Genomic DNA, 24,828 nt, shown 5'->3' with positions numbered 1-24,828 from the left:
GATGGGCTGATTTTTGCCCTGGATCCTCTACTAATCTCTTCCATGGAGATGGCTGCACTGACCAGCCAGGAGCAAAAGTCCAAAAAGGTCAGTTTGCAGAAATCTTTGTGGACAGTATTGATGCTGACTGGAGCATTGGTAGTCATAGAATGGTTTTGATTTATTGGTGTTAAATAAATTAACTTTGCCTCAAGCAAGTCAAAGGATTTTCTAGCTTGCCCCACTCTGAACTATTATTAGTCCCACTCCACTGCTGACCTATATCCAATATTTTGGATACAACTCACCTGTTAGTTACATTTGTTACTTTTTTTCATTTAAAAAAAACACAAGTCAAACCTCTTTCAAAGTAAGCTTGTGAACATGGACACTAGGTAAATACATGCATATGATACAATGTTGTGCTGTAAATATTTGATTTCCCTCCCTTTCAATTTTAAACCACCAATACATATCCCAATGTCCATGTTTGCAGCACAAGGCATCAAATCACCTGACTGTCAAACCTTCATTACAAGTGCACTGTAAGCAAAAGGTAATTTTCTCAGCCAACAAAATGCAATGGCCACCTTAAACATTAACTCTATGAAAACTATTTATTCACCCACCATAACATCAGCAGCCTTTTCCACTAGCTTACTTCTCAGCCTCAACATTAATCAAAGTTAGAAGCAAAATGTTTCAATAGGACCTACTTAGCAGCCTATTCCAATTTCATGCATTTGCTGGATTCAGGAAAAAAAAAAAGCAGACTGGATCAGCACCACACCCACCTTAATACTTGCTGCCACTCACCTGTCCACAACCTACATTATGCAATGCGGAAACTCAGAGGGTCCTCAACAGCATCTTTTAAACCCACAGTAACTTATAAAGTCAGCTAACTATCCTGAATTGGAATTATAATTGCTGTTCCTGCATTGTCACTGGCTCAAAACCCCAGAACTACTTTTAGTTTACCTACACCACAGGGATAGCAGCAGTTCATCACCTTCAAGGGAAATTAAGAGATGGCATAGCCAGCAACACTTCCAGTAAAGCAACTACAACATCCTATTATTGAAGTTTACCAAAGACACAAATGCTCAACACCTACGCTTCTGCAACTAGGCAGAAACTGATTTTTAATCTGACAAGACCATGACAATTTTGCTTTATTTGGCCTCTGGTTATTTTGCACTTCAACAGAAAAATTCTCTTATCCTTCAACAGATCACTTTGCATCACATGGAAGCTCAAGTAGATGTCAGGAAAGGTCAAGCACTCAACAGTAAATAGTACATGCACAGTTGGTGCTTCAGAATTTCACACCATTCCAAACAGCTAGTTAATCCAAAGCACTAGCTTCTTTTGGCAGCTACAGGTCAAGAAACCTGCCATACACAAGCTTACAGCCAAAGGGATTTTAATCTAATTGCAGCACTAGCATAAAGGCAAAATTAGTAGTAAAAAAGTTTCAATTCAGCCAAGAGGCCATTATATTCACTTAAAAGTTTATTATCTGGATCAGAGACTGGCCATAGGTATACAGCAGAAATCATGTACCGAATTGTTGACATCTAAATCAATGCTTTTCGGCTGTTAAACGTACATAATCATGCAAGTGGAACATTGCAAGATTACCCAGTCTAATAGCACATAGCTGAGTCAGCAATGAGAATCTGGATCTACACAACTTAGAATGCTTACCGAGCTAAAGACAAAACAATCCACTGAATTTTGAGCAAAGCTTCTGGCATGGACTGCTCTTATTGAAGTAGAGAAGTAGCTGACACTGTGCAATATTAACTCTCAACTAGAGTAGACATGTCTACCAACAGACTTACAACACTCCAATACTAACCTATGTTTAGGGTTACAGAATTGTCTTTTGAACTAAACAGCATCTGTAGAACTGCAGCAGTGGACACTCAGGTGAATGTGGAATTCTGGAACAGTACTTTCAGAAACACATGGGGAAGTTAACCAATAAAATGCACTCACCAATACCAGATCCTACTGAAACATAAATAAAGACGACAATCATTTACACTGTCCTTTATTTTCTTTAGTTACAGTAATTTAAAAAGATCAGTTGGATGAAGTGATTTAGTCCCATCAGCATGGAATGACACTAAGTTTAGAGAATGATTGTGGTCACTTACAATGGTCGGTTCACAACCCAAACTAGCAGATAGATACCAGATTGGGCCCCCATAAATAGGTGTAACTTAACAGTCCATGAATGTACAAGATATGTTACAAGTACAACACTGGTTCACACAACATTGACGTCTGTGACCATTTAGACATACTTCTTGAACTCATCATACAAGACTAGCACAAAAGCACCACCCATGCCTCTGAGCACATTGGACCAGGCACCCTTGAAGAAAGCTCGGCCGCCTTCATCTCGAAGGATCTTCTTCCAGCAGTCAATAGTTCCCTTGTACATGATATCAGCTGAAAGCAGAAACAATAATCTTGGTCATCTGTCTACTTCAACATTAGAATTTAGAACTAAGTGCCCTCCAACAATTAAATGTTATATGAATAAAGCAAAAGGCATTTTCAACATTCCAGTGTACTGAGAATTGAGAAAAGCCCTCTGCCACTACAATTCCCTTGGACCTCCAATAACTGTTCCCTCCTCCACTTAGTTTGGATAGTTGAGAAGTTAGCATATATCTGCAACAGTATGATGTCATGACTATTACCACTATTCAAGTCAGTCTTGACATTGAACTATACTGCCACTCCATCACAGGCACTGGGTCAAACTCCCAAGTTCCTTTGTTAATAGCACTGTGGGTGTTCCTACACCACAACTATAACAGTTCAAGGCAGCAGCTCATAACCTTCAAGGGCAGGTTATGGCTGGCATTGCCAATGATGCCCACATTCATTATCCACATTCAATAAAAAGCATCCATGGTTGACCTACCTCCTCTCCGACCAGACTGCATCATCATACGACGGCGAACTGTGTCAAATGGATAGGAAGTCACACCAGCAACAGCTGTTACACTCTGAGCTATCATCCAACTGACCATAATGTGGGTGTTCTGGGGATCTGGGAGCATTCCTGTGGAAAAGGGAAAGATATCACATTAGAAAGAGAACAGTCATCACATTAGAAATATGAAAGATGCAGCTGAAAGTCATGAATACATTTATTTTTAATGTGTACCTTTTGCAGTGTCATAGATGCCAAAGTACGCAGCTCTGTAAATGATGATGCCTTGTACAGATACATTGAAGCCCTGGTACAGCCCCCGGAAGCCATCAGACTTGAAGATCTTGGTAAGACAGTTACCCAATCCTGAGAACTCTCTCTCTGCTGAAGACTTCCCAACATCAGCAGCCAGGCGCGTTCGGGCAAAGTCAAGGGGATAGACAAAGCAGAGCGACGTAGCACCAGCAGCACCACCAGAAGCCAAGTTACCAGCAAAGTAACGCCAGAATTGTCTCTTGTCAATACCACCAAGGAAAAACTGTTTGTACACATCTTTGAAAGCAAAGTTGAGCGCCTGGGTGGGGAAGTATCTGATCACATTGGCCAAATTACCACGCCAGAAGGACATGAAACCTTGCTCTTTTGGGATGCGTACAACACAGTCAATGATCCCTTTATATTGCATCTCTACTGCGATCTGTTTGCTTGCATGTTGCACCTGCAGTGAGATAAAACAAATTGTCTGGGTTACCACAGTGGTCATTAAATCATATGTAATCCAGTTTGCACAGACATAGCTTAGGAGTGAAGTGCCCAGACAGATGCTGCAGAAACAAGTCCAACTTCACTGCCAGCTACATTCAAAGTTCAATAGTTAAGATGGTGCAATAGGACTTTGGGGCTCAAAGGAACTTCTTCAATCAAGACTGCAGGAGAGGCAGGTCATGAGATGCAAGACATGAACTGCCCTCAGGAATTGGTTCAATCAAAAGGCACCCCAACCAAAATGCACTACTTCTGTAATAGTGATTTCCTCATTACAATTAGCGAAGTAGATGACTTATCCATTAGGCTATGGGGTCACTGCTGCCTTGCCCGCCAGAAGATGGTACTTAGCTGCCTTTTTGAACTCCTGCAGTCCCTATAGTGTAGGTATCCCCAGGGGAATGCCAGGATTTTGATCCAGCAACAGTAAAGGTAGATCAGTGAAGGAAGAGCAATACCTCAGGTGTCTGACCAGAGGAATACTGCAGATGGAGGAGTCTCAACGCTGCAGCCCTTGACTTTACTAGAGTGGCAAGGTGACCCTGACTTCCGAGTGGCCTGGCAAATATTATCTTCAAAAATAGAAATGTTGACTTCTTTGCTCCTGGCACAAGATGCATTTTACACAGAATAGACAGACATGAAACTACAGCGCCAAAGGAGCGGGTGAACCCCGCAGTGGCACTCCATCTTCAGGGTGACCTTCGAAGGCGGACGGGGGAAGGGTTGGGAAAGATTTCAGAGAGAATACATCGCGGCTCTTACGCCATTGCGGATAAAAATACGGCGGTATCTGGCGAAAATTTCACCGCGCCAAAATAGCAGAATGTCGCCCTGCCACGATACACCGTGCGAGGGGGACAATTTTATTTCGAAATCCTAACATTTGCAAAGGTTAAGATGTGGGAGAAGCGGTCTAAAATGGATCTGTGCTGACGGTGCGCGCATATCTGCGGAATGGCGGCCTCCGCATCGGATGCGGAATCCGGAAAACAGAGGCCAGGAACAATGGCCACTTTCTCCGAGTGCTTCATCCGTTAGCCCGGCTCTCCCTCTGCTAGGTTAGTCCCGGGGAAACATTCCTCCCAATTTCCGCTCCGGGGGGCAGGCGATGGGCAAAGCGGGGCCTCCTCCCCATCAGTAATCCTCCTCGCCCTAGGCCGCGCTCCTTCTCCTTGTCACGACCTTGATGGCCACCAGCCAGGTTCTTTAATCACCAGTTCTCTATTTCTTTCAATAAAATGTTTGGAACAACAGTGACCCACAATTAAATAATTCATTTGCATTAATACAGAACAGCCGCTGACCGCCCGCACTGGCAGGGGTCACATTCATTCCGGGGGGGGGGGGGAAGAGGAGAGCTCCATTTTGCATCCGCTCCAGATTTGGTCCAGGGTAGGAGATTGGGGGGTGGGGCGGTAGGAGATTGGGTGGGTGGGTGGAGGTGGTAAGGGTAGGAGATTTGGGGGGGGGGGGGGGGGGGGGGGGGGGGTGGGGTGTAAGGGTAGGAGATTGGGGGTGTAAGGGTAGGAGATTGGGGGGGGGGGTGTAAGGGTAGGAGATTGGGGGGGGGTGTAAGGGTAGGAGATTGGGGGGGGGTGTAAGGGTAGGAGATTGGGGGGGGTGTAAGGGTAGGAGATTGGGGGGGGGTTGTAAGGGTAGGAGATTGGGGGGGGGGTGTAAGGGTAGGAGATTGGGGGGGGGGGTGTAAGGGTAGGAGATTGGGGGGGGGGGGGTAAGGGTAGGAGATGGGGGGGGGGGTGTAAGGGTAGGAGATTGGGGGGGGGTGTAAGGGTAGGAGATTGGGGGGGGGTGTAAGGGTAGGAGATTGGGGGGGGTGTAAGGGTAGGAGATTGGGGGGGGGGTGTAAGGGTAGGAGATTGGGGGGGGGGTGTAAGGGTAGGAGATTGGGGGGGGGGGGGTAAGGGTAGGAGATTGGGGGGGGGGTGTAAGGGTAGGAGATTGGGGGGGGGTGTAAGGGGAGGAGATTGGGGGGGGGTGTAAGGGTAGGAGATTGGGGGGGGGTGTAAGGGTAGGAGATTGGGGGGGGGTGTAAGGGTAGGAGATTGGGGGGGGGTGTAAGGGTAGGAGATTGGGGGGGGGTGTAAGGGTAGGAGATTGGGGGGGGGTGTAAGGGTAGGAGATTGGGGGGGGTGTAAGGGTAGGAGATTGGGGGGGTAAGGGTAGGAGATTGGGGGGGTAAGGGTAGGAGATTGGGGGGGTAAGGGTAGGAGATTGGGGGGGTAAGGGTAGGAGATTGGGGGGGTAAGGGTAGGAGATTGGGGGGGTAAGGGTAGGAGATTGGGGGGGTAAGGGTAGGAGATTGGGGGGTAAGGGTAGGAGATTGGGGGGGTAAGGGTAGGAGATTGGGGGGGAAGGGTAGGAGATTGGGGGGGTAAGGGTAGGAGATTGGGGGGGTAAGGGTAGGAGATTGGGGGGTAAGGGCAGGAGATTGGGGGGTAAGGGTAGGAGATTGGGGGGTAAGGGTAGGAGATTGGGGGGTAAGGGTAGGAGATTGGGGGGTAAGGGTAGGAGATTTGGGGGGGGGTAAGGGTAGGAGATTGGGGTGGTGGGAGAGACCCCATTTGCAAACCCACTTCTCTCCGTGTTTCCCATCAGAGGCGGCGTTTTTCACTCGCAGTTTGCGCCGACATTGTAACGAAAGCAGCAGAGTAGCTACATCGAATCATTGGTGAGACTGGGAGGGAACAGAACGGGCTTTACCTGCAGCAGGAGCTTCACTCTCTCGATGGGAGCCACCGCCGTCTTGGAAATTGCAGCAGCCACGCCGCCAGCCAGGAAATCCTTACCGAAACTTATAAGCTTGTCGGTCGCCATTGCTGGTTTTTATATTTCCTCGTTAATTTAAACGCTCGGGGTATTTTTTTTTGTAAATTTGCTTCGCTTCCTTTTTTCTTTCCTCAACCACCTTGGAGCGGAGCCCAACACCCAACTTTTAAACTACTGCCGGCGCCGACGAAATGGCCGATTTTGCAGCGGAAGTGCGGCTTTAAAGCGGCGCAGCTACCGCGAGAGCGCCCGCCTCCCGGGGCGCGGCGGCCGCGGCGCCGATTGGGCGAACCGGCGGGGCGGGGTGGGGGTGGGGAGGGTGCGTCCCCGCCCGGGGGGCTCGCCGCCGCCGCCAGCTGACCCATTGTCCCCCGGAGCCTCCAGCGAGGTGACAATGTAGCAAAATGTAACCCCCGGAGCCTCCCAGCAACTCCGCAACTGTAACAATTTCCGCCAAGACCACTGAATCACAATGTTACCGCGGAGGAAACCCTCAGTCACAGGCTGGATAGGGAAGGAATCAGTCGCACACCCCAAAAAAATCCTTGAAGGTCACATTGCGACCGGGTGGCACTTTTCCTTATCCCCGTTCACTATTCAAGTCAAAGCATCATTTAGCGATTATACGGTGGTAATCTATTTCCATCCAATTCAATTTCACTTGATTGAATTCATTTCGGGTAACATTAGAGAAAGTGACAGAGAGAGTGTTGTTTAAAATACACTTAATAATAATAAAAGAAAGAGCAATTCCTCATCAGAGATCTTGCACCCTTTCCCCTGAACTCATCCAACAATGAAACTGAGATACGGGGTGATTCTCATTGTTCATGGTTACTTTCATCAAAAATCTTGGAGAACAGGTTTTATCAACAAAGATCTGCTCATCCAATATCCTTCCCTAAATAATCTCCGTACCGTTCAAAGGCCTGCTTCCCTAAGGCAACAGTCCAAAGGTGAGACATCCTAAGGGCTCAACTACAGCCGTGGGGAAGATGATTGCAAGATCTACTGGAAAGATTTTAATTTTATGAGATAATGTATGGAATCGCATATGTCCCTTGGCTATCACACTGTACACTGTCCCCCTCCAATTCAATTTATTATCTATTTTGACACCTAGGTACATGTAATGTAGTTAGCCATTTCAATGTCCACATCATTAAGGAGGGTAACTGCAAGAGGAAGTCAGTATTCTCTTGGCCTTCAGTTTTGAGCCACGGGAATAGATAGCTGCTTCAAAACATTTAAAAAAGTCTAACAGTTCAAGTATTGTTTTCTTTTGGTTTACATTCCCAATGTCCAAAGATGTACAGGTTAGGTGGATTGGCCATTCTAAATTGCCCTTAGTGTCCAAGGGGCTGACAGCTGACTTGTAATGCAGAATAATGCCAGCAGCATGGGTTCAATTCCTGTACCAGCCTCCCCGAACAGGTGCCGGAATGTGGCGACTAGGGGCTTTTCACAGTAACTTCATTGAAGCCTATTTGTGACAATAAGTGATTATTATCATTTATTATTATCATTACAAAGGTTAGGTGGGGTTACTGGGTTACGAGGATAAAGGGGATAGGGTGAAGGAGTGGGGCTGAAGTAGGGCGCTCTTTCCAGAGGCCAGTGCAGGCTCGATGGGCTGAATGGCCTCCTTCTACATTGTAAATTCTATGATTCTATAATACTACTGTTCACAAATATGTTTTGTGTGATTATACTTGGCCTACTGAGTCAAGACATGTAACTACTGACCAGCCTTTTCCATACAATTTTATTTTTTTAGTAGCTGCTGCTGTTCCTTGCTCTAATGGGATGTCAGCTTCTGAGGGGTTCTGATCAACATTGTTATTGGCATTCAATCTTTGCACTTTCCATGTGAGTGTAGTCAAAATTCTTATTCTTTTTAAAAAAATATCCAAACCTTTTTTTTTCTCCATATCAAGAGGCAATTTAGCATGGCCAATTCACCTACTCTGCATATCTTTGGGTTGTGGGGGTGAGACCCAGGCAGACACAAAGAATAAAAAACAAAGAAAAGTACAGCACAGGAACAGGGCCTTCGGCCCTCCAAGCCTGCGCCGACTATGCTGCCCATCTAAACTAAAATCTTCTACATTTCCGGGGTCCGTATCCCTTTATTCCCACCCTATTCATGTATTTGTCAAGATGCCCCTTAAATGTCACTATCGTCCCTGCATCTACCACCTCCTACAGGCACCCATTACCTTCTGTGTAAAAAACTTACTTCGTACATCTCCTCTAAACCTTGCCCCTCGCACCTTAAACCTATCCCCCTAGTAATTGACCCCTCTACCCTGGGAAAAAGTTTCTGACTATCCACTCTGTCTATACCCCTCATAATTTTGTAGACCTCTATCAGGTCGCCCTTCAACCTCCGTCGTTCCAGTGAGAACAAACCGAGTTTATTCAACCTCTCCTCATAGCTAATGCCCTCCATACTAGGCAGCATCGTGGTAAATCTCTTCTGCACCCTCTCTAAAGCGTCCACATCCTTCTGGTAGTGTGGCGACCAGAATTGAACACCATACTCCAAGTGTGGCCTAACTAAGGTTCTATACTGCTGCAACATGACTTGCCAATTTTTATACTCAATGCCGCAGCCAATGAAGTCAAGCATGCCGTATGCCTTCTTGACTATCTTCTCCACCTGTGTTGCCCCTTTCAGTGACCTGTGGACCTTTACACCAATATCTCTCTGACTGTCAATACTCTTTAGGGTTCTACCATTCACTGTATATACCCTACCTGTATTAGACCTTCCAAAATGCATTACCTCACATTTGTCCAGATTAAACTCCATCTGCCATTTTGCCGCCCAAGTCTCCAAACGATCTAAATCCTGCTGTATCCTCTGACAGTCCTCATCGCTATCCGCAATTCCACCAACCTTTGTGTCGTCCGCAAACTTACTAATCAGACCAGTTACATTTTGTGACCTCCTCAAAAAACTCTATCAAGTTAGTGTGACACGACCTCCCCTTCACAAAACCATGCTGCCTCTCACTAATACGTCCATTTGCTTCCAAATGGGAGTAGATCCTGTCTTGAAGAATTCTCTCCAGTAGTTTCGCTACCACTGACATAAGGCTCACCGGCCTGTAATTCCCTGGATTATCCTTGCTACCCTTCTTGAACAAAGGAACAACAGTGGCTATTCTCCAGTCCTCTGGGACATCACCTGAAGACAGTGAGGATCCAAAGATTTCTGTCAAGGCCTCAGCAATTTCCTCTCTTGCCTCCTTCAGTATTCTGGGGTAGATCCCAGCAGGCCCTGGGAACTTATGCACCTTAATATTTTTCAAGACGACTTCCGCTAGCGGCCATGACCAGCTAAGTCGCATACACGACAGCTCCTGCCGGGACCGGGATTTCGGGCCGTTAAACGGGGCGGGGGCGGCACTTGAGGGTGGGTACCGGCGTGGGAACAGATGCTGGAGAGGTTCTTCCTGGTGCTGTATGGAGGGAACCAGGAGCGGGGCCGTTAAACGTGCAATTGCCGGGAGGAAGACAGAACGGGTCCGGGAGGACAAAATGGCGGCCGGCATGGATCGAGAAGCGTGGGCCAGAGAGCAGCAGGACCTCTTGAGGAGCTGTTTTGCGGAACTAAAATCGGAGATGCTGGCCCCATGACGGCCTCCGTGGAAAATATGGTGGAGGTCCAGAAGGCACAGGAGAAGGCGATGTCTGAGAACGAAGAACGGGCCTGGTGATCAGGGTGGAGGTGCACGAGACCTTACACAAGAGAGGGCAGGAGAGGCTGGATGACCTCGAATATAGGTCTCGGAGTCACAATCTGCAGATCCTGGGCCTCCCTGAAGGTGCGGAGGGGGCGGACACGAGCACGTTTGTGACTGCAATGTTGGGGACGCTGATGGGCGTGGGGGCCTTCCTGCGGCCCTTGGAGCTGGATGGGGTGCATAATCATAGAATTTACAGTGCAGAAGGAGGCCATTCGGCCCATCGAGTCTGCACCGGCTCTTGGAAAGAGCACCCTACCCAAGGTCAACACCTCCACCCTATCCCCATAACCCAGTAACCCCACCCAACACTAAGGGCAATTTTGGACACTAAGGGCAATTGATCATGGCCAATCCACCTAACCTGCACATCTTTGGACTGTGGGAGGAAACCGGAGCACCCGGAGGAAACACGCACATACAGGGAGGATGTGCAGACTCCGCACAGACAGTGACCCAGCGGGGAATCGAACCTGGGACCCTGGAGCTGTGAAGCAATTGTGCTATATGCTACCGTGCTGCCCTAATGTGGGAGGGTGCACTGTGAGGAGCATATAGCGATCCTTCAGTGTTATTTAAACAAGTTGAGGTGGGTGGGCAAATGAATGGCGGATGCAGTTTAATGTGGATGGATGTGAGATTATCCACTTTGGTCGCAAAAACGAGATGGCAGATTATTATCTGAATGGCTATAGATTAGGAGAGGGGCATGTGCAGCGGGACCTGGGTGTCCTCGTACACCAGTCGCTGAAGGTAAGCATGCAGGTTCAGCAGGCGGTAAAGAAGACCAATGGTATGTTGGCCTTCATAGCGAGAGGATTCGAGTACAGGAGCAAGGATGTGTTGCTGCAATTATACAGGGTCCGAGCCAGGAAGCCGAGGGCGAACGAACCACCGAAGGCGATGGTGATAAGGTTCACCGCTTTAGAGACAGGGAGCATGTCCTGCGTTGGGCAAAGAAGGAGCGGAGCAGCAAGTGGGAGAAGGGCGAGATTCGCATTTACCATGACTTGGGAGCTGAGCAAGCAAGGAGGCGTGTGGGTTTCAACCAGGCTACGGTGGTCCTCCACAGCAAAGGGGTGAGGTTCGGGCTCGTGCATCCGGCGAGACTTTGGGTAACGCACAAGGACAGGTACCACTATTTTGATAGACCGGATGAGACGTGGACATTCATTAGGGTGAAAAGCTGGGCTTGAACTAAGGGGCAGCTGCACGTGGGTGTAACGCGTTGGCGGGAATGTGTAATCGGGGGTTGGCCTGGTGTAAGACTATTTGTAGAATTAAGTTTGTTTGCTTTGCTGTTCTTGTTTTTTGTTTCGGGGGCGGGGTGACACCCGGGTTGTGTTGTCCGGCGCTCCAGAAGGATCCGGATGGCACTAATCCCTCTTACCCTGCAGGGGAGGGGGGGCTGGGGGCCCGAAGAAGGAGACAACAGTAAGATTGGAGATAGAGGCGGGAGCAGCCAGGGTCAGCATGGGTCAGCTGACTTACGAAAGCGCAATGGGGAGGAAACCAGTGCTGAGCGGGTGCGTGGCGGGGGGAGGGGGGGGGGGGGATTTGGGGGGGGGGAAGGGGTGCTGCTTTGCTGACTGATGGGGAGCCAGTTGTTGGGGATGGATGGAGAGTTGGGTTGGGGGGCCTCCGGTGGGAGGGCTGGAGCGAGCGGGGGGGCGCGGGCACGTGGCTGGCCGAAAAAGGGAGATGGCTAGTCGGCAGGGAGGGGGGGGGGGGTCAACCCCCCGTCCAGGCTGATCAAGTGGAATGTGAGGTAACTTATTGGGCCGGACAAGAGATCCCGCGTGTTCTCGCATTTAAAGGGGTTGAAGGCGGACGTGGCCATGCTGCAGGAGACGCACTTAAAACTCACTGACCAGTCGAGGTTAAGGAGAGGATGGGTGGGCTCGGTGTTCCATTCGGGACGAGACTCAAGGACCAGAGGGGTGGCAATTTTGGTTAGTAAATGGGTGGCGTTGGAAGCAGGGAGCATCGTGGCGGACAAGAGGGGTAGGTACATAATGGTGAGTGGCAAGTTACAGGGGGCCTGGGTGGTGTTGGTGAACGTGTATTCCCCGAACTGGGATGATGTTGCGTTCATGAGGCGCATGCTGGGTAAGATCCCGGACCTGGAGTCAAGTAACTTGATTATTGGGGGGGGGACTTTAATACTGTCTTGGATCCGGGGTTGGACCGGTCTAAGTCCAGGTCGGGAAAGAGTCCGGCGGCAGTCAGGGCCCCGAGGGAGTTCATGGATCAGATGGAGGGAGTGGACCCGTGGTGATTCGGGTGGCGAAGGGCAAAGGAGTTCTTCTTTTTCTCCCACGTCCATAAAGTCTACTCGCAGATTGACTTCTTTGTGCTGAGCAGGGCGTTAATCCCGAGGGTGGAGGGGGCTGAGTATTGGGCCATTGAGGTCTTGAACCATGCCCCGCACTGATGGACCTGCGACTGGGGGCGGAGCGGGGGCAGCGCCCTCTCTGGAGACTGGATGTGGTCCTGCTGGCGGATGAAGAGGTGTGTGGGCGGATAAGGAGGAGCATTCAGAACTATGTGACAGCGAATGACACAGGGGAGGTAACAGCGGCAGCTGTTTGGGAGGCTATGAAAGCGGTCATCAGGGGGGAGTCAATCTCTATTAGGTCCCACAGAGAGAAGAGGGAGAGGGCGGAGAGGGAGAGGCTGGTGGGAGAGATGCTTAGGGTAGACAGGAAGTATGCAGAGGCCCCCGAGGGGGGTCTGCTAAAGGAGCGCCGGAGATTACAGGCGGAGTTTGATTTGCTGACCACGGGGAAGGCGAAGGCACAGTTGAGGAAAGTGAAAGGGGCAGTCTGGGGAGTATGGGGAGAAGGCGAGTAGGATGCTGGCGAACCAACTGTGCAGGAGGGAGGCTGCCAGGGAGATCAGGAGAGTTCGGGATAAGGAAGGTAACACGGTGTTGAGCCCAGAGAGGATCAATGAAGTCTTCAAGGAATTTTATGGGAAGCTGTACGAGTCGGAACCCCCGAGGGGAGGGGAAGGGTTGAAGCAATTTTTGGATCGACTGAGGTTCCCAAGGGTGGATGAGGAGTGGGTGGAGGGACTGGGGGCCCCAATTGAGCTGGAGGAGGTAGTTAAGGGGCTGGCAAGTATGCAGTCGGACAAGGCCCCTGGTCTGGATGGCTTCCCTGTAGAATTTTATAAGAAGTTCTCGGAGCTACTGAGCCCGCTCCTGCTCAGAACGTTTAACGAGGCAAAGGAGAGAGGAACCCTCCCCCTCTGCCGATGTCGCAGGCATTGATCTCGCTCATTTTGAAGAGGGAGAAGGATCTGCTTCATTGTGGGTCTTGCAGGCCGATATCGGTCCTGAATGTAGATGCCAAATTGCTGGCAAAAATTCTGGCCACCAGAATAGAGAACTGCATCCCGGGAGGAGGACCAGATGGGTTTTGTTAAGGGCAGGCAACTGAACACAAATGTGAGGAGGCTCCTGAATATTATTATGATGCCCTCGGAGGGAGGGGACGCAGAAGTAGTGGCTGCAATGGATGCGGAGAAGGCCTTTGACAGGGTGGAGTGGGAGTACCTGTGGGAGTGTTAGGTAGGTTTGGATTTGGGGAGGGGTTCATAGGGTGGGTCAAGCCACTGTATCAGGCCCCCGTAGCGAGCGTGTCCACGAACTGGCTGAGGTCGGAGTATTTCAGGTTGCACCGAGGGATGAGGCAGGGGTGCCCCCTGTCCCCGTTGCTATTTGCCCTGGCAATTGAGCCGTTGGCCATAGCGCTTAGGGCTTTAAGGAACTGGAGGGGGCTGGTCCGGGGGGGGGCGTGGGGAGGAGCACCGCATTTCCCTCTACGCGGATGACCTGCTGTTGTATATCCTGGGCCCGCTAGAGGGGATGGGGGAGGTCATGCGTATACTGGGGGACTTTGGGAGCTTCTCGGGGTACAAGTTGAACAGGGAAAAGTGAGCTGTTTGTAATCCACAGGAGGAGAGACTGGGGAAGCTCCCACTCAAGATAGTGGAGAGGAACTTTCGATATTTAGGCATACAGGTGGCTCGGTTCTGGGATGCCCTACACGGGCTCAACTTATCTCGGCTTGTAGAGCAGATGGAGGGAGACTTTAAAAAGTGGGACATGCTCCCACTTTCACTGGCGGGAAGAGTGCAGACTGTGAAAATCACGGTTCTCCCCAGATTCCTGTTCGTCTTTCAGTGCCTCCCCATTTTCATCCAAAAATAATTTTTCAAGCGGGTGAACAGGATTATCACGGGATTTGTGTGGGCAAATAATTTTTCATGAATGTTTTCAGATACCTCCAGGTTCGGGACTTTCTCATGAAACAGATGGGGACATTTTTGCTGTTACCCCCTCCAAGGATACAGGACAGGGTTGTGTCTGGCATCTGGGTAGGAGAGCGGAAGGTGTCGGACATATATCAGGAGCTGCAGGAGGCGGAGAAAGCCTCAGTGGAGGAGCTGAAGGGCATGTAGGAGGAGGAGCTGGATGAGGGCCTGTGGGCTGACGCCCTGGGCAGGGTGAATTCGTCCGCATCATGCGCCAGGCTCAGTTTGATTCAATTTAAGGTGGTGCACCGGGCTCACATGACGACGGCAAGAATGAGCAAGTTTTTTGGGGTGGAGGACAGGTGCGCGAGCTGTGCAGGGAGTCCAACGAACCATGTCCATATGTTCTGGGCATGCCCGGCGCTTAAAGAATTCTGGCAGGGCTTTGCGAGGGCTATGTCCAGGATTTTGGACACGCGGGTGGAGCCGAGTACAACAATAGTGATATTTGGGGTGTCAGAGGATCTGGGAGTGCAGGAAGCGAAAGAGGCTGAAGTGTTTGTAAATGTGACTGAATTCCTCATGCCATTGGGAGGCACAAAGGGAGGCAGCTTCCCTTGTTAATGTGGGGGGACTCGAAACCGCCGAGCATGGAGACCTGGGTTAGCGATATGGCTGCGTTTCTCAGCCTGGAGCAAATAAAGTTTTCCTTGAGAGGGTCCTTGATGGGGTTCTCCTGGCAGTGACAACCTTTCCTTGACTTTCTGGAAGAGCAGTAAAGTGTCAGCAGCAGTGGCAACGTGGGGGGGGGGAGGGCTCAGGTGGGGGGATCTGTTGTTATAATGTGTATTTTCGATTTGTATAATGATAGCAGCCACCTTGTTTTGTTAAATATTTTTCGTTTTCTGTTTTTCTTTTTGTTATGTAAAAATCCCGGTTGAAAAAAGCTTTAATAAAAATAATTTTAAAAAAGATATATTTTTCAAGACGCCAACACCTCGTCTTTTTGGATCTCAATGTGACCCAGGCTATCTACACACCCTTCTCCAGACTCAGCATCCACCAATTCCTTCTCTTTGGTGAATACTGATTCAAAGTATTCATTTAGTACCTCGCCCATCTCCTCTGGCTCCACACATAGATTCCCTCCCCTGTCCTTCAGTGGGCCAACCCTTTCCATGGCTACCCAGGGAGGGCACGGGGAGAATGTACAAACTCCACATGGACAGTGAGCCGGGGTCGTTCGCGGGTCCTCGGCCCCATGAGGTAGCAGTGCTAACCACTGCATCACCTGTCACCTTGAATTCTTATTCTTGATAGCATTCTTGCCTGTGTGTCAGAAAGTTGTGTATTTAGGTTCCACTTCAGGACATGAAACATTTTTCTTTTTTTGTTTTAAAAAAAAAATTTAGTAAACCCAATTATTTTTTCCAATTAAGGGGTAATTTAGCTTGGCCAATCCACCTAGCCTGCACATCTTTGGGTTGTGGGGGCGAAACCCACGCAGACACGGGGAGAACGTGCAAACTCCTCACAGACAGTGACCCAGGGCCGGGATTCAAACCCAGGTCCTCAGTGCCGTAGGCAGCAATGCTAACCACCAGGACATGAAACATAATCAATGGTGACCCCATTGTCCCCGGATAGCCATGAGGTTATACATTGGTGTGCAAATAAATGTTCATAGAGTCATATCAACACTGCAGGAGGCCATTTGGCCCATAAAGTCTATTCCGGCTCTGTGGATGTATCCAGTAGATTTCATTCACCACTATATGATCTCAACAAACTCGATGCATTCAGTGCCTTCCCAAGTAAAGCTCCATTTTCATTTGGTCACAAGCCAGGGGCCCCAATGAGTCAGCAGGGATGTTTGATCTCTTCAGGGATGCTTTGAGGATATCCCTAAAGTGTTTCTGCTGTCCTCTTGGGAATCTCTTGCTCTGACTTGAGTTCTGAATAGAGCAGTTGATTCAGGAGTCTGGTGTCAGGTATAGGCGTGGAGCTGGTTTTGAGTGTTTAGCATCTCAATGCAAGTTGTCTGGGGAGAGGATGCTGCTGTTGGACCACCTTTTTCCAAACAATTCCAATTAAGGAGCAATTTAGCGTGGCCAATCCACCTATCCTGCACATCTTTTACCTGATCATTTATCGTCTTGTGTAGGTTCTTTCTGTTTGTGAAAAGATTGACACATTTGGTAACATAAACAGTAGTGATGTCAAATTCATCAGTCACTCCATAGTGATGTTTATTCAGAGGGATCAATGATTGCACGGTACGGTAGCACAGCACGGTAGCATTGTGGATAGCACAATCGCTTCACAGCTCCAGGGTCCCAGGTTCGATTCCGGCTTGGGTCACTGTCTGTGCGGAGTCTGCACATCCTCCCCGTGTGTGCGTGGGTTTCCTCCGGGTGCTCCGGTTTCCTCCCACAGTCCAAAGATGTGCAGGTTAGGTGGATTGGCCATGATAAATTGCCCTTAGTGTCCAAAATTGCCCTTAGTGTTGGGTGGGGTTACTGGGTTATGGGGATAGGGTGGAGTTGTTGACCTTGGGTAGGGTGCTCTTTCCAAGAGCCGGTGCAGACTCGATGGGCTGAATGGCCTCCTTCTACACTGTAAATTCTATGATTATCAGAAAATCTTTTGTTTTGGACATCTATGTATGCACATATTATAGAATGTAGACATTTAATACTGAGTAAACTATAAGTAAACATACTAATATCTGCTTGTTGATGCTCCAATAAAGTATTTGGAAATGATTTTTGTAAATAAATAATTTCTGTCATTTTGCCCCATGAGTATATGAAATTTAATTCTCCAAGATAAAGCTTTTAATTCTATCACATGTCAAATGATTGTGTAAATTGAAAACCTATAAATAAAGTTGTCTTTGTGCCTTTTAATGCCATCATTTTTTTTCAAGACTTGGCTTCCAGAATAGTGACTGTTGAGCAAAGCCAGATTTTGATTTGATTTGATTTATTGTCATATGTACCGAAGTACAATGAAAAGTATTTTTCTGCGGCCAAGGGAATGTGCACAGTACGTACACATACGTACAGAGGAGACAAAAGAATAATCGACAGAGTACATTGACAAATGGTACATTGACAAACAGTGATTGGTTACAGTGCGGAACAAGGAGCCAAACAAAGCAAATACCTGAGCAAGAGCAGCATTGGGCGTCGTGAATAGTTTTCTTACAGGGAACAGATCAGCCTGAGGGGGAGTCGTTGAGGAGTCTAGTAGCTGTGGGAAAGAAGTGGTTCCTATGTCTGGATGTGCGTGTCTTCAGACTTCTGTACCTTCTGCTTGATGGAAGGGTCTGGAAGAAGGCAAAGCCTGGGTGGGAGGGGTCTCTGATAATGCTGTCTGCCTTCCTGAGGCAGCAGGAGGCATATACAGAATCAATGTGGAGGTGGCAAGTTTGTGTGATGCTTTGGGCTGGGTTTACCACACTCTTCTGAACAGTTGCCATACCAAGCTGTGATGCAGCTGGATAGGATGCTCTCTATGGCACATCTGTAGACGTATGTGAGAGTCAATGCAGACATGCCGAATTTCTTTAGCTTCCATAGAAAGTAATAATAATAATAATAATCACTTATTGTCACAAGTAGGCTTCAATGAAGTTACTGTGAAAATCCCCTAGTCGCCACATTCCGGCGCCTGTTCGGGGAGGCTGGTACGGGAATTGAATCTGCGCTGCTGCCTTGTTCTCCATTACAAGCCAGGAAGTAGAGACGTTGTTGGGCTTTCTTGACTGTTGCATCAACATGAGTAGACCAGGACAGACGATTGGTGATGGTGACCCCCAGAAACTTAAAGCTATCGACCATCTCCACTTTGGATACATTGATGCAGATGGGGGCGTGTGTTGTGCTACTCTTCCTGAAGTTCCTTAGTCTTTCCAACATTTAGAGAGACGTTGTTTTCGTACACCATGCAACCAAGTGATTTATCCCCCTCCTGTAGTCTGATTCGTCGTTGTTTGAGATACGACCCACCACAGTTGTATCATCCGCAAACTTATAGATTGAGTTGGAGTTAAATCTTGCTACACAGTCGTGTGTGTATATGGAGTACAGCAAAGGACTGAGCACACATGCTTGCGGGGCCTCGGTGTTGAGGACTATTGTGAAGGAGGTGCTGTTGCCTATCCTGACAGATATCTGCAGCCTGAGAATGTGCACAATGCCCTCGGATGGAACACTAAGCCAGCCCAATGAAGAAAAGCTTCTCACTAAAGCTCAAACATAACCTCTTTGGTTGTCTCTCAAAATAATCTGAAGAAAAATTGGAAGACGAATTTCAAAAGCTGGCTGCAGGTGAGAATGAATATTGAGTGTATTTTTAAATGTACATGCTCTGCTGCTGCAGCAAGGTGCAGAGGTTTCCTCTGAAAACGCGGTTCTCGTTTCCTGAAGCAAATAACCTGAACAGAATCATGCCTGCAGGCTTGAAGATGATCATTGATATTGCCACAGGATAAGCACTGAAAGAGGGTGGGGGGGGGGGGGGATCATCTTTGTGCCACCCAAGGATCCTGACGGCCAATACGTGGTTCGAACCATGCCGTCGGGAACTCGGCTAGTTTTCCCCAGAGAATCGTTGGGGGGGGGGGGGGCTGTGTCAATGGCCCCCCAGCCTCGTTGCGTAACCCGCGCATGAGCGATTCTGACCGGAGAATCGGGGGAGCGACGCCGGCTACGATTTTCGCGTAAAGATCGATTCTCTGCCCCCGTGCCAAATGCGATTTTGGCACAGGGCTGCAGAGAATTCCGCCCATTGTCCTTGATGGATATTGCAGGCAGACTGAGTCCACTCCAATTCATTAGAATGCGGAACATGTAGCAATGCAAATTGGGGTTAGCCACTTGGGTTGTGAGTTGAAGTCACTTTAGGCTTTGTACTTATTAAAAAGTCCGTTTCACAGTTAAGACAGTTACATGGGCAGGGTGCATATTGAGGGATATGGGCCAAATACGGGCAAGTGGGACCAGCTTAGTGATAGAAACTGGGTGGCATGGACGAGCTGGGCCAAAGGGCCTGTTTCCATGCTGTAAACATCTATGACTATATGACTCTATTCAGGTTTCCAGCCGGTGGATTAAAGATCAATAACATGACAATATGGATCAGATTAATGCCAACAGAATGGGATTCCGATCTGCCTTCCAGCTGAGGTAGATTTGGGGTCTGATTCCTCACCGTACCTATAGTTAAACAAATTAGCACTTTGCTGTGGATTTGTGCATAATTGCTAAGGACATGCCTTTGGAAAGAGAACTCACGAAGACAAGGTGCGGGCAGCACGGTGGCGCAGTGGTTAGCACTGCTGCCTCACGGCACCGGGGCCCCAGGTTCGATCCCGGCTCTGGGTCACTGTCCATGTGGAGTTTGCACATTTTCCCCGTGTTTGCGTGGGTTTCGCCCCCACAACCCAAAGATGTGCAGAGTAGGTGGATTGGCCATGCTACATCGCCCCTTAATTGGAAAAAATGTATTGGGTACTCTAAATTAAGAAGAAGAAAAAAAAAGAAGAGAAGGTGAATGTTGCACTTGGTAGTGAGTTTTAGACTATAACCAGTTCACCTAATGCAACAATGTAATCTTACACATTCTTCTCAAACAAACAACAATATCAAAACCCCTTTGTAAGTAATTACGATCTTCTCTCCTGTCAATGCAGCTCCAAAAGTTTGGAAACAGAATGGGCTTGAATTCTTTTTGATTTACTCACCCTTCCTAAGAGGGAGATCTTCTGGCATCCCTGTCTCTAAGCCACAAGCTCTAGGCATGAGTCCCACCTCAAAACATGACAAAGAAAGGTGTGTTCCTAACATGACCAAACAGGTTGTTTATCAACCTGCAAATCCTTTCAATACATACGTAAGCAGTAAGAGTGGGAGAGATTCCTGGACAGCCGTGTTTCGGAAAGAAAGTTGGAGCCTATACCATCACTATCCATAGCCCCAGACTACAACATGCATGTAAAAGGACATATTACCACAGTAATTCAGACTTCTGAGTGATGGAATACACCATTATATCCCTTCCTACAATGTTCTGCCAGTAAATGAGGAATCTAACGGATAACAAAGTCCTATTGGCACTATTACCTCTCCCACAGCACCAGTGGAAACAAAATTGGTGACAAACGAATGCAGGACAGAACAAAAATGTAGCACAGTGGCTAGCACTGTTGCTTCACAGTACCAGGGTCCCGGGTTCAATTCCCGCTTGGGTCACTGTCTGTGCGGAATCTGCACGTTCTCCCCGTGTCTGCGTGGGTTTCCTCCGGGCGCTCCGGTTTCCTCCCACAAGTCCTGAAAGGCGTGCTGTTTGGTGAAGTGGACATTCTGAATTCTCCCTCTGCGTACCCGAACAGGCGCCGGAATGTGGCGACTAGGGGCTTTTCACAGTCACTTCATTGCAATATTAATGTAATGTGACAATAATAAAGATTATTATTATTAAAACACAAAGTGGAAGCATTAGAACTGGGAAGGTTCAGAGGCAAAATGAGAACAAAATCCCCCAGAAGGTAGTCAGCATCGCAAATCATAAACCTGGTTACACATCATTTTAAAAGTAACACCCAAGCCAGACAGGCTGGGGTCACAAAAAGAACCTAACCATACAGCTAGTTCTATCATAGAAGAGGAATGATGTTTGTGTATTACCAAGGTGATAATTCCACTCTGGTGTCATGTAATCGTCACTGTGCATGTGTAAACTATACAATGTGGCCCAGCCCTGAAACTGCCTGCAGCAAAAATATTACAAAAGAGCTTAAAAATGCTGGAAGCTGTATTTACACTGTACTTTTGGGGGTTGCTAACAGCAGTGACTCCTAATGGGTGGAATCTGGCGTGGCTGGTGCATCACTGCGGAATGAATAAATCCAGAATCTATGCTATGGGGATTCCCTTGCTTGTACATGGTCTTTCTGTGAGTAAACACAATCCAGTGGTATAAGAACTAGCATGGTCTGCACTGAGTTTGCTGAATAAATTGAAAAATGCTGTTATAAACATCAATGTCAATGTTCTTTGAATGAGGGAAGGGAAAATATCAGTCAACATTCATCATGTTGGGTTGCTCTCCAGAGAGATTTCACATAAAGCTACCTGATCAGCGGCACAATGGCACGGTGGTTAGCACTGCTGCCTCACAGCACCAGGGACCCGGGTTCAATTCTGGTCTTCGGTGACTGTCTGCGAGGTGTTTTCACTTTCTCCCCATGTCTTTATGGGTTTCCGCCGGGTGCTCCGGTTTCCTCCCACAGCCCAAAGATGTGCCGGTTAGGTGGATTGGCCATGCTAAATTGCCCCTTGGTGTTCAATGGTTAGGAGGGTGTGGTAGTCACCACTGTTGTATGTATATCACATATGAAGTGTAATACGGTACGGGAGTAGATCCCTGCCTGCTGGCTCCGCCCAGTAGGCGGAGTATAAATGTGTGGGCTCACCGAGCTGCAGCCTTTTCGGCAGCAGCTGTGGGAGGCTCCACATCTCTGCGTAATAAAGCCTCGATTACTCTCTACTCTCGTCTCATCGCAATTGATAGCTCCATCAATTTATTAAGACGAGATTTTTATAGCGATGGACCTACGCATCAAGCCGGATTGCCTGCAGCTGCACCCTCAAGCAGACAACGCCAAGTCAGCCTTAGCACATTGGCTAGCTTGATTTGAAATCCACATCGGATCTGCAACAGAACCACCCTCAGAGGCACAGAAGCTCCAGATCCTTTATACGCGGCTGAGCTCCGATATCTTTCCCCTCATCCGGGACACGCCTACCTACGCTGTGGCCATGGCGCTACTGAAAGAGAACTACACCCAGCAGACCAACAAACTCTATGCCAGGCACCTCCCGTCCACGCGGCATCAAATCCCCGGTGAGTTTCTGGAAGATTTCTGACGTGCCCTGCATGCCCTGGCGAGGGACTGCGATTGCCAGGCCGTTTCAGCCATTGAACATTCCGAACTCCTAGTCAGGGATGCTTTCGTTACGTGCATCGTGTCGGCGTACATCCACCAGCGCCTCTTAGAAGGGGCTACCCTCAACCTCGCGGCGACCAAGAAACACGCAATCACACTAACGGTTGCCTCCCGTAATGTACAAGTGTACGCCCCCGACCGCACGGCCCCAACCCCTTCCTGGACATCATAGACCCCACCAGCGAACACCCCATCGTGGACCCCACCAGCGACCGCCCCCAGCCAACCCCAAGTCTGCGCCGCGCGACAGCCAACCAATCCCGGGGAACCCAAGTGCTACTTCTGTGGACAGACAAAGCACCCCCGGCAGTGCTGCCCGGCGCGGAGCGCGCTCTGCAAGGCCTGTGGGAGGAAAGGACATTTCGCTGCTGTGTGCCAGGCCCACACGATCACCGCTGTAACTAGGCCCATTGTCCCTGCACCCCCCACGTGCGACCCGTGGGCGCCGCCATTTGTGCCCCGGCAACCCTTGTGTGGCCCGTGGGCGCCGCCATCTTCCTCGCCTCAGACCACATGCGGCCCGTGGGCGCTGCCATCTTCCTCGCCTCACTCCACATGCGGCCCGTGGGCGCTGCCATCTTCCTCGCCTCACTCCACATGCGGCCCGTGGGTGCTGCCATCTTCCTCGCCTCACTCCACATGTGGCCCGTGGGCGCCGCCATCTTCCTCGCCTCAGACCACATGCGGCCCATGGGCGATGCCATCTTCCTCGCCTCAGGACACGTGTGGCCCATGGGCGCCGCCATCTTCCCCCCATCAGGCCTCGTGCGGCCCGTGGGTGCCGCCATCTTTAACGCCGCCCACCACGAGCGCCCCGTGGGTGCCGCCATCTTCCCCGCCTCAGGACCCCTGCTCGTCGGGCACCTCATCGGGCCGCTCATTGCCTGCAACCGCCGCCGACCAGCCAGGGGCCTTCCAACACCAGCCACGCCTCACCTCCATCACGATCGACCAGTCCCAACTGCACAACCTCGTGACCGATGACAGTAAAGGTCGATGGGCAAAAGACATCATGCCTTCTTGACTCCGGGAGCACTGAGAGCTTCATCCACCCCGATACGGTAAGGCGCTGCTCCCTTACGGTACACCCCATTAACCAGAGAATCTCCCTGGCCTCCGGATCCCATTCCGTTGCGATCCGGGGGTACTGAAATGAATGAAATAAAATGAAAATTCCTTATCGTCACAAGTAGGCTACAAATGAAGTTACTGTGAAAAGCCCCTAGTCGCCACATTCTGGCGTCTGTTCGGGGAGGCTGGTACGGGAATTGAACTGTGCTGCTGGCCTGCCTTGGTCTGCTTTAAAAGCCAGCGATTTAGCCCTGTGCTAAACCAGCCCCTGCACCGCCACCCTCACCATCCAGGGCGTAGAGTTCAGTGACTTCTGGCTCTACTTCCTCCACAACCTCTGCGCTGCCTTGCTACTCGGCCTGGACTTCCAGTGCAACCTCCAGAGCCTAACCCTGAAATTCGGCGGGCCCCTACCACCCCTTACTGTCTGCGGCCTCACAACCCTTAAGGTCGACCCGCCTTCTCTGTTTGCAAACGTCACCCCGGATTGCAAACTGGTCACCACCAGGAGCAGACGGTACAGTGCCCAGGACAGGACCTTCATCAGGTCTGAGGTCCAGCGGCTGCTACGGGAAGGCATCATCGAGGCCAGCAACAGTCCTTGGAAAGCCCAAGTGGTAGTTGTGAAAACTGGGGAGAAAAACAGGATGGTCGTTGACTACAGTCAGACCATCAACCGGTACACGCAGCTCGACGCGTACCCCCTCCCACGCATATCTGATATGGTCAATCAGATTGCACAGTACCGGGTCTTCTCGACAGTGGACCTGAAACCTGCCTACCACCAGCTCTCTATTCGCAAGGCAGACAGCCCGTACAACGCGTTTGAAGCGGACGGCCGCCTTTACCACTTCCTTTGGGTTCCCTTCGGCGTCACTAACGGGGTCTCAGTCTTCCAACGGGAGATGGACCGAATGGTTGACTGGTACAGACTGCGGGCCACTTTCCCGTACTTGGATAACGTCACCATCTGCGGCCACGACCAGCAGGACCACGACATTAACCTTTCCAAATTCCTTCACACCGCCAAACTCCTCAACCTAAAGTACAACAAGTAGAAGTGCGTGTTCAGTACCAACCACTTAGCCATCCTTGGCTATGTGGTGCAAAATGGAGTTCTAGGGCCCGACCCCGATCGCATGCGCCCCCTCATGGAACTCCCTCTACCCCACTGCCCCATGGCCCTCAAACGATGCCTGGGGTTCTTCTCATACTACGCCCAGTGGGTCCCTAACTATGCG

At 49.6% G+C, this 24,828-nt stretch overlaps 1 protein-coding gene across 1 annotated transcript; it reads right to left on the bottom strand.

Annotated features, from left to right (window-relative positions):
• Positions 1-2,022: 2,022 nt before the first annotated feature.
• slc25a5 (solute carrier family 25 member 5) lies at positions 2,023-6,695 on the bottom strand. The gene is made up of 4 exons (XM_038774597.1): positions 6,425-6,695; positions 3,170-3,653; positions 2,924-3,064; positions 2,023-2,442 (listed from the first exon to the last, which is right to left on the bottom strand). Exons 1-4 carry the CDS (start codon positions 6,536-6,538, stop codon positions 2,285-2,287), a joined length of 897 nt encoding a protein of 298 aa, XP_038630525.1. The 5' UTR covers positions 6,539-6,695; the 3' UTR covers positions 2,023-2,284.
• Between the last annotated feature and the right edge of the window lie 18,133 nt (positions 6,696-24,828).

This window comes from Scyliorhinus canicula, chromosome 17 (assembly GCF_902713615.1).
Source record: "Scyliorhinus canicula chromosome 17, sScyCan1.1, whole genome shotgun sequence".
NCBI lineage: Eukaryota > Metazoa > Chordata > Chondrichthyes > Carcharhiniformes > Scyliorhinidae > Scyliorhinus > Scyliorhinus canicula.
Note: the sequence above shows the minus strand (reverse complement) of the source record. Positions and strands in the feature narration are given on the sequence as shown.

Bases quoted from the DNA above. Each gene is read 5' to 3' on its own strand.
- slc25a5 (XM_038774597.1), bottom strand. From the start codon at position 6,538: ATGGCGACCGACAAGCTTATAAGTTTCGGTAAGGATTTCCTGGCTGGC. The intron at 3,654-6,424 runs GTAAAGCCCGTT...ATCTCACTGCAG, and splicing joins GAGTGAAGCTCCTGCTGCAG to GTGCAACATGCAAGCAAACA. The intron at 3,065-3,169 runs GTACACATTAAA...CCTTTTCCACAG, and splicing joins CATCTATGACACTGCAAAAG to GAATGCTCCCAGATCCCCAG.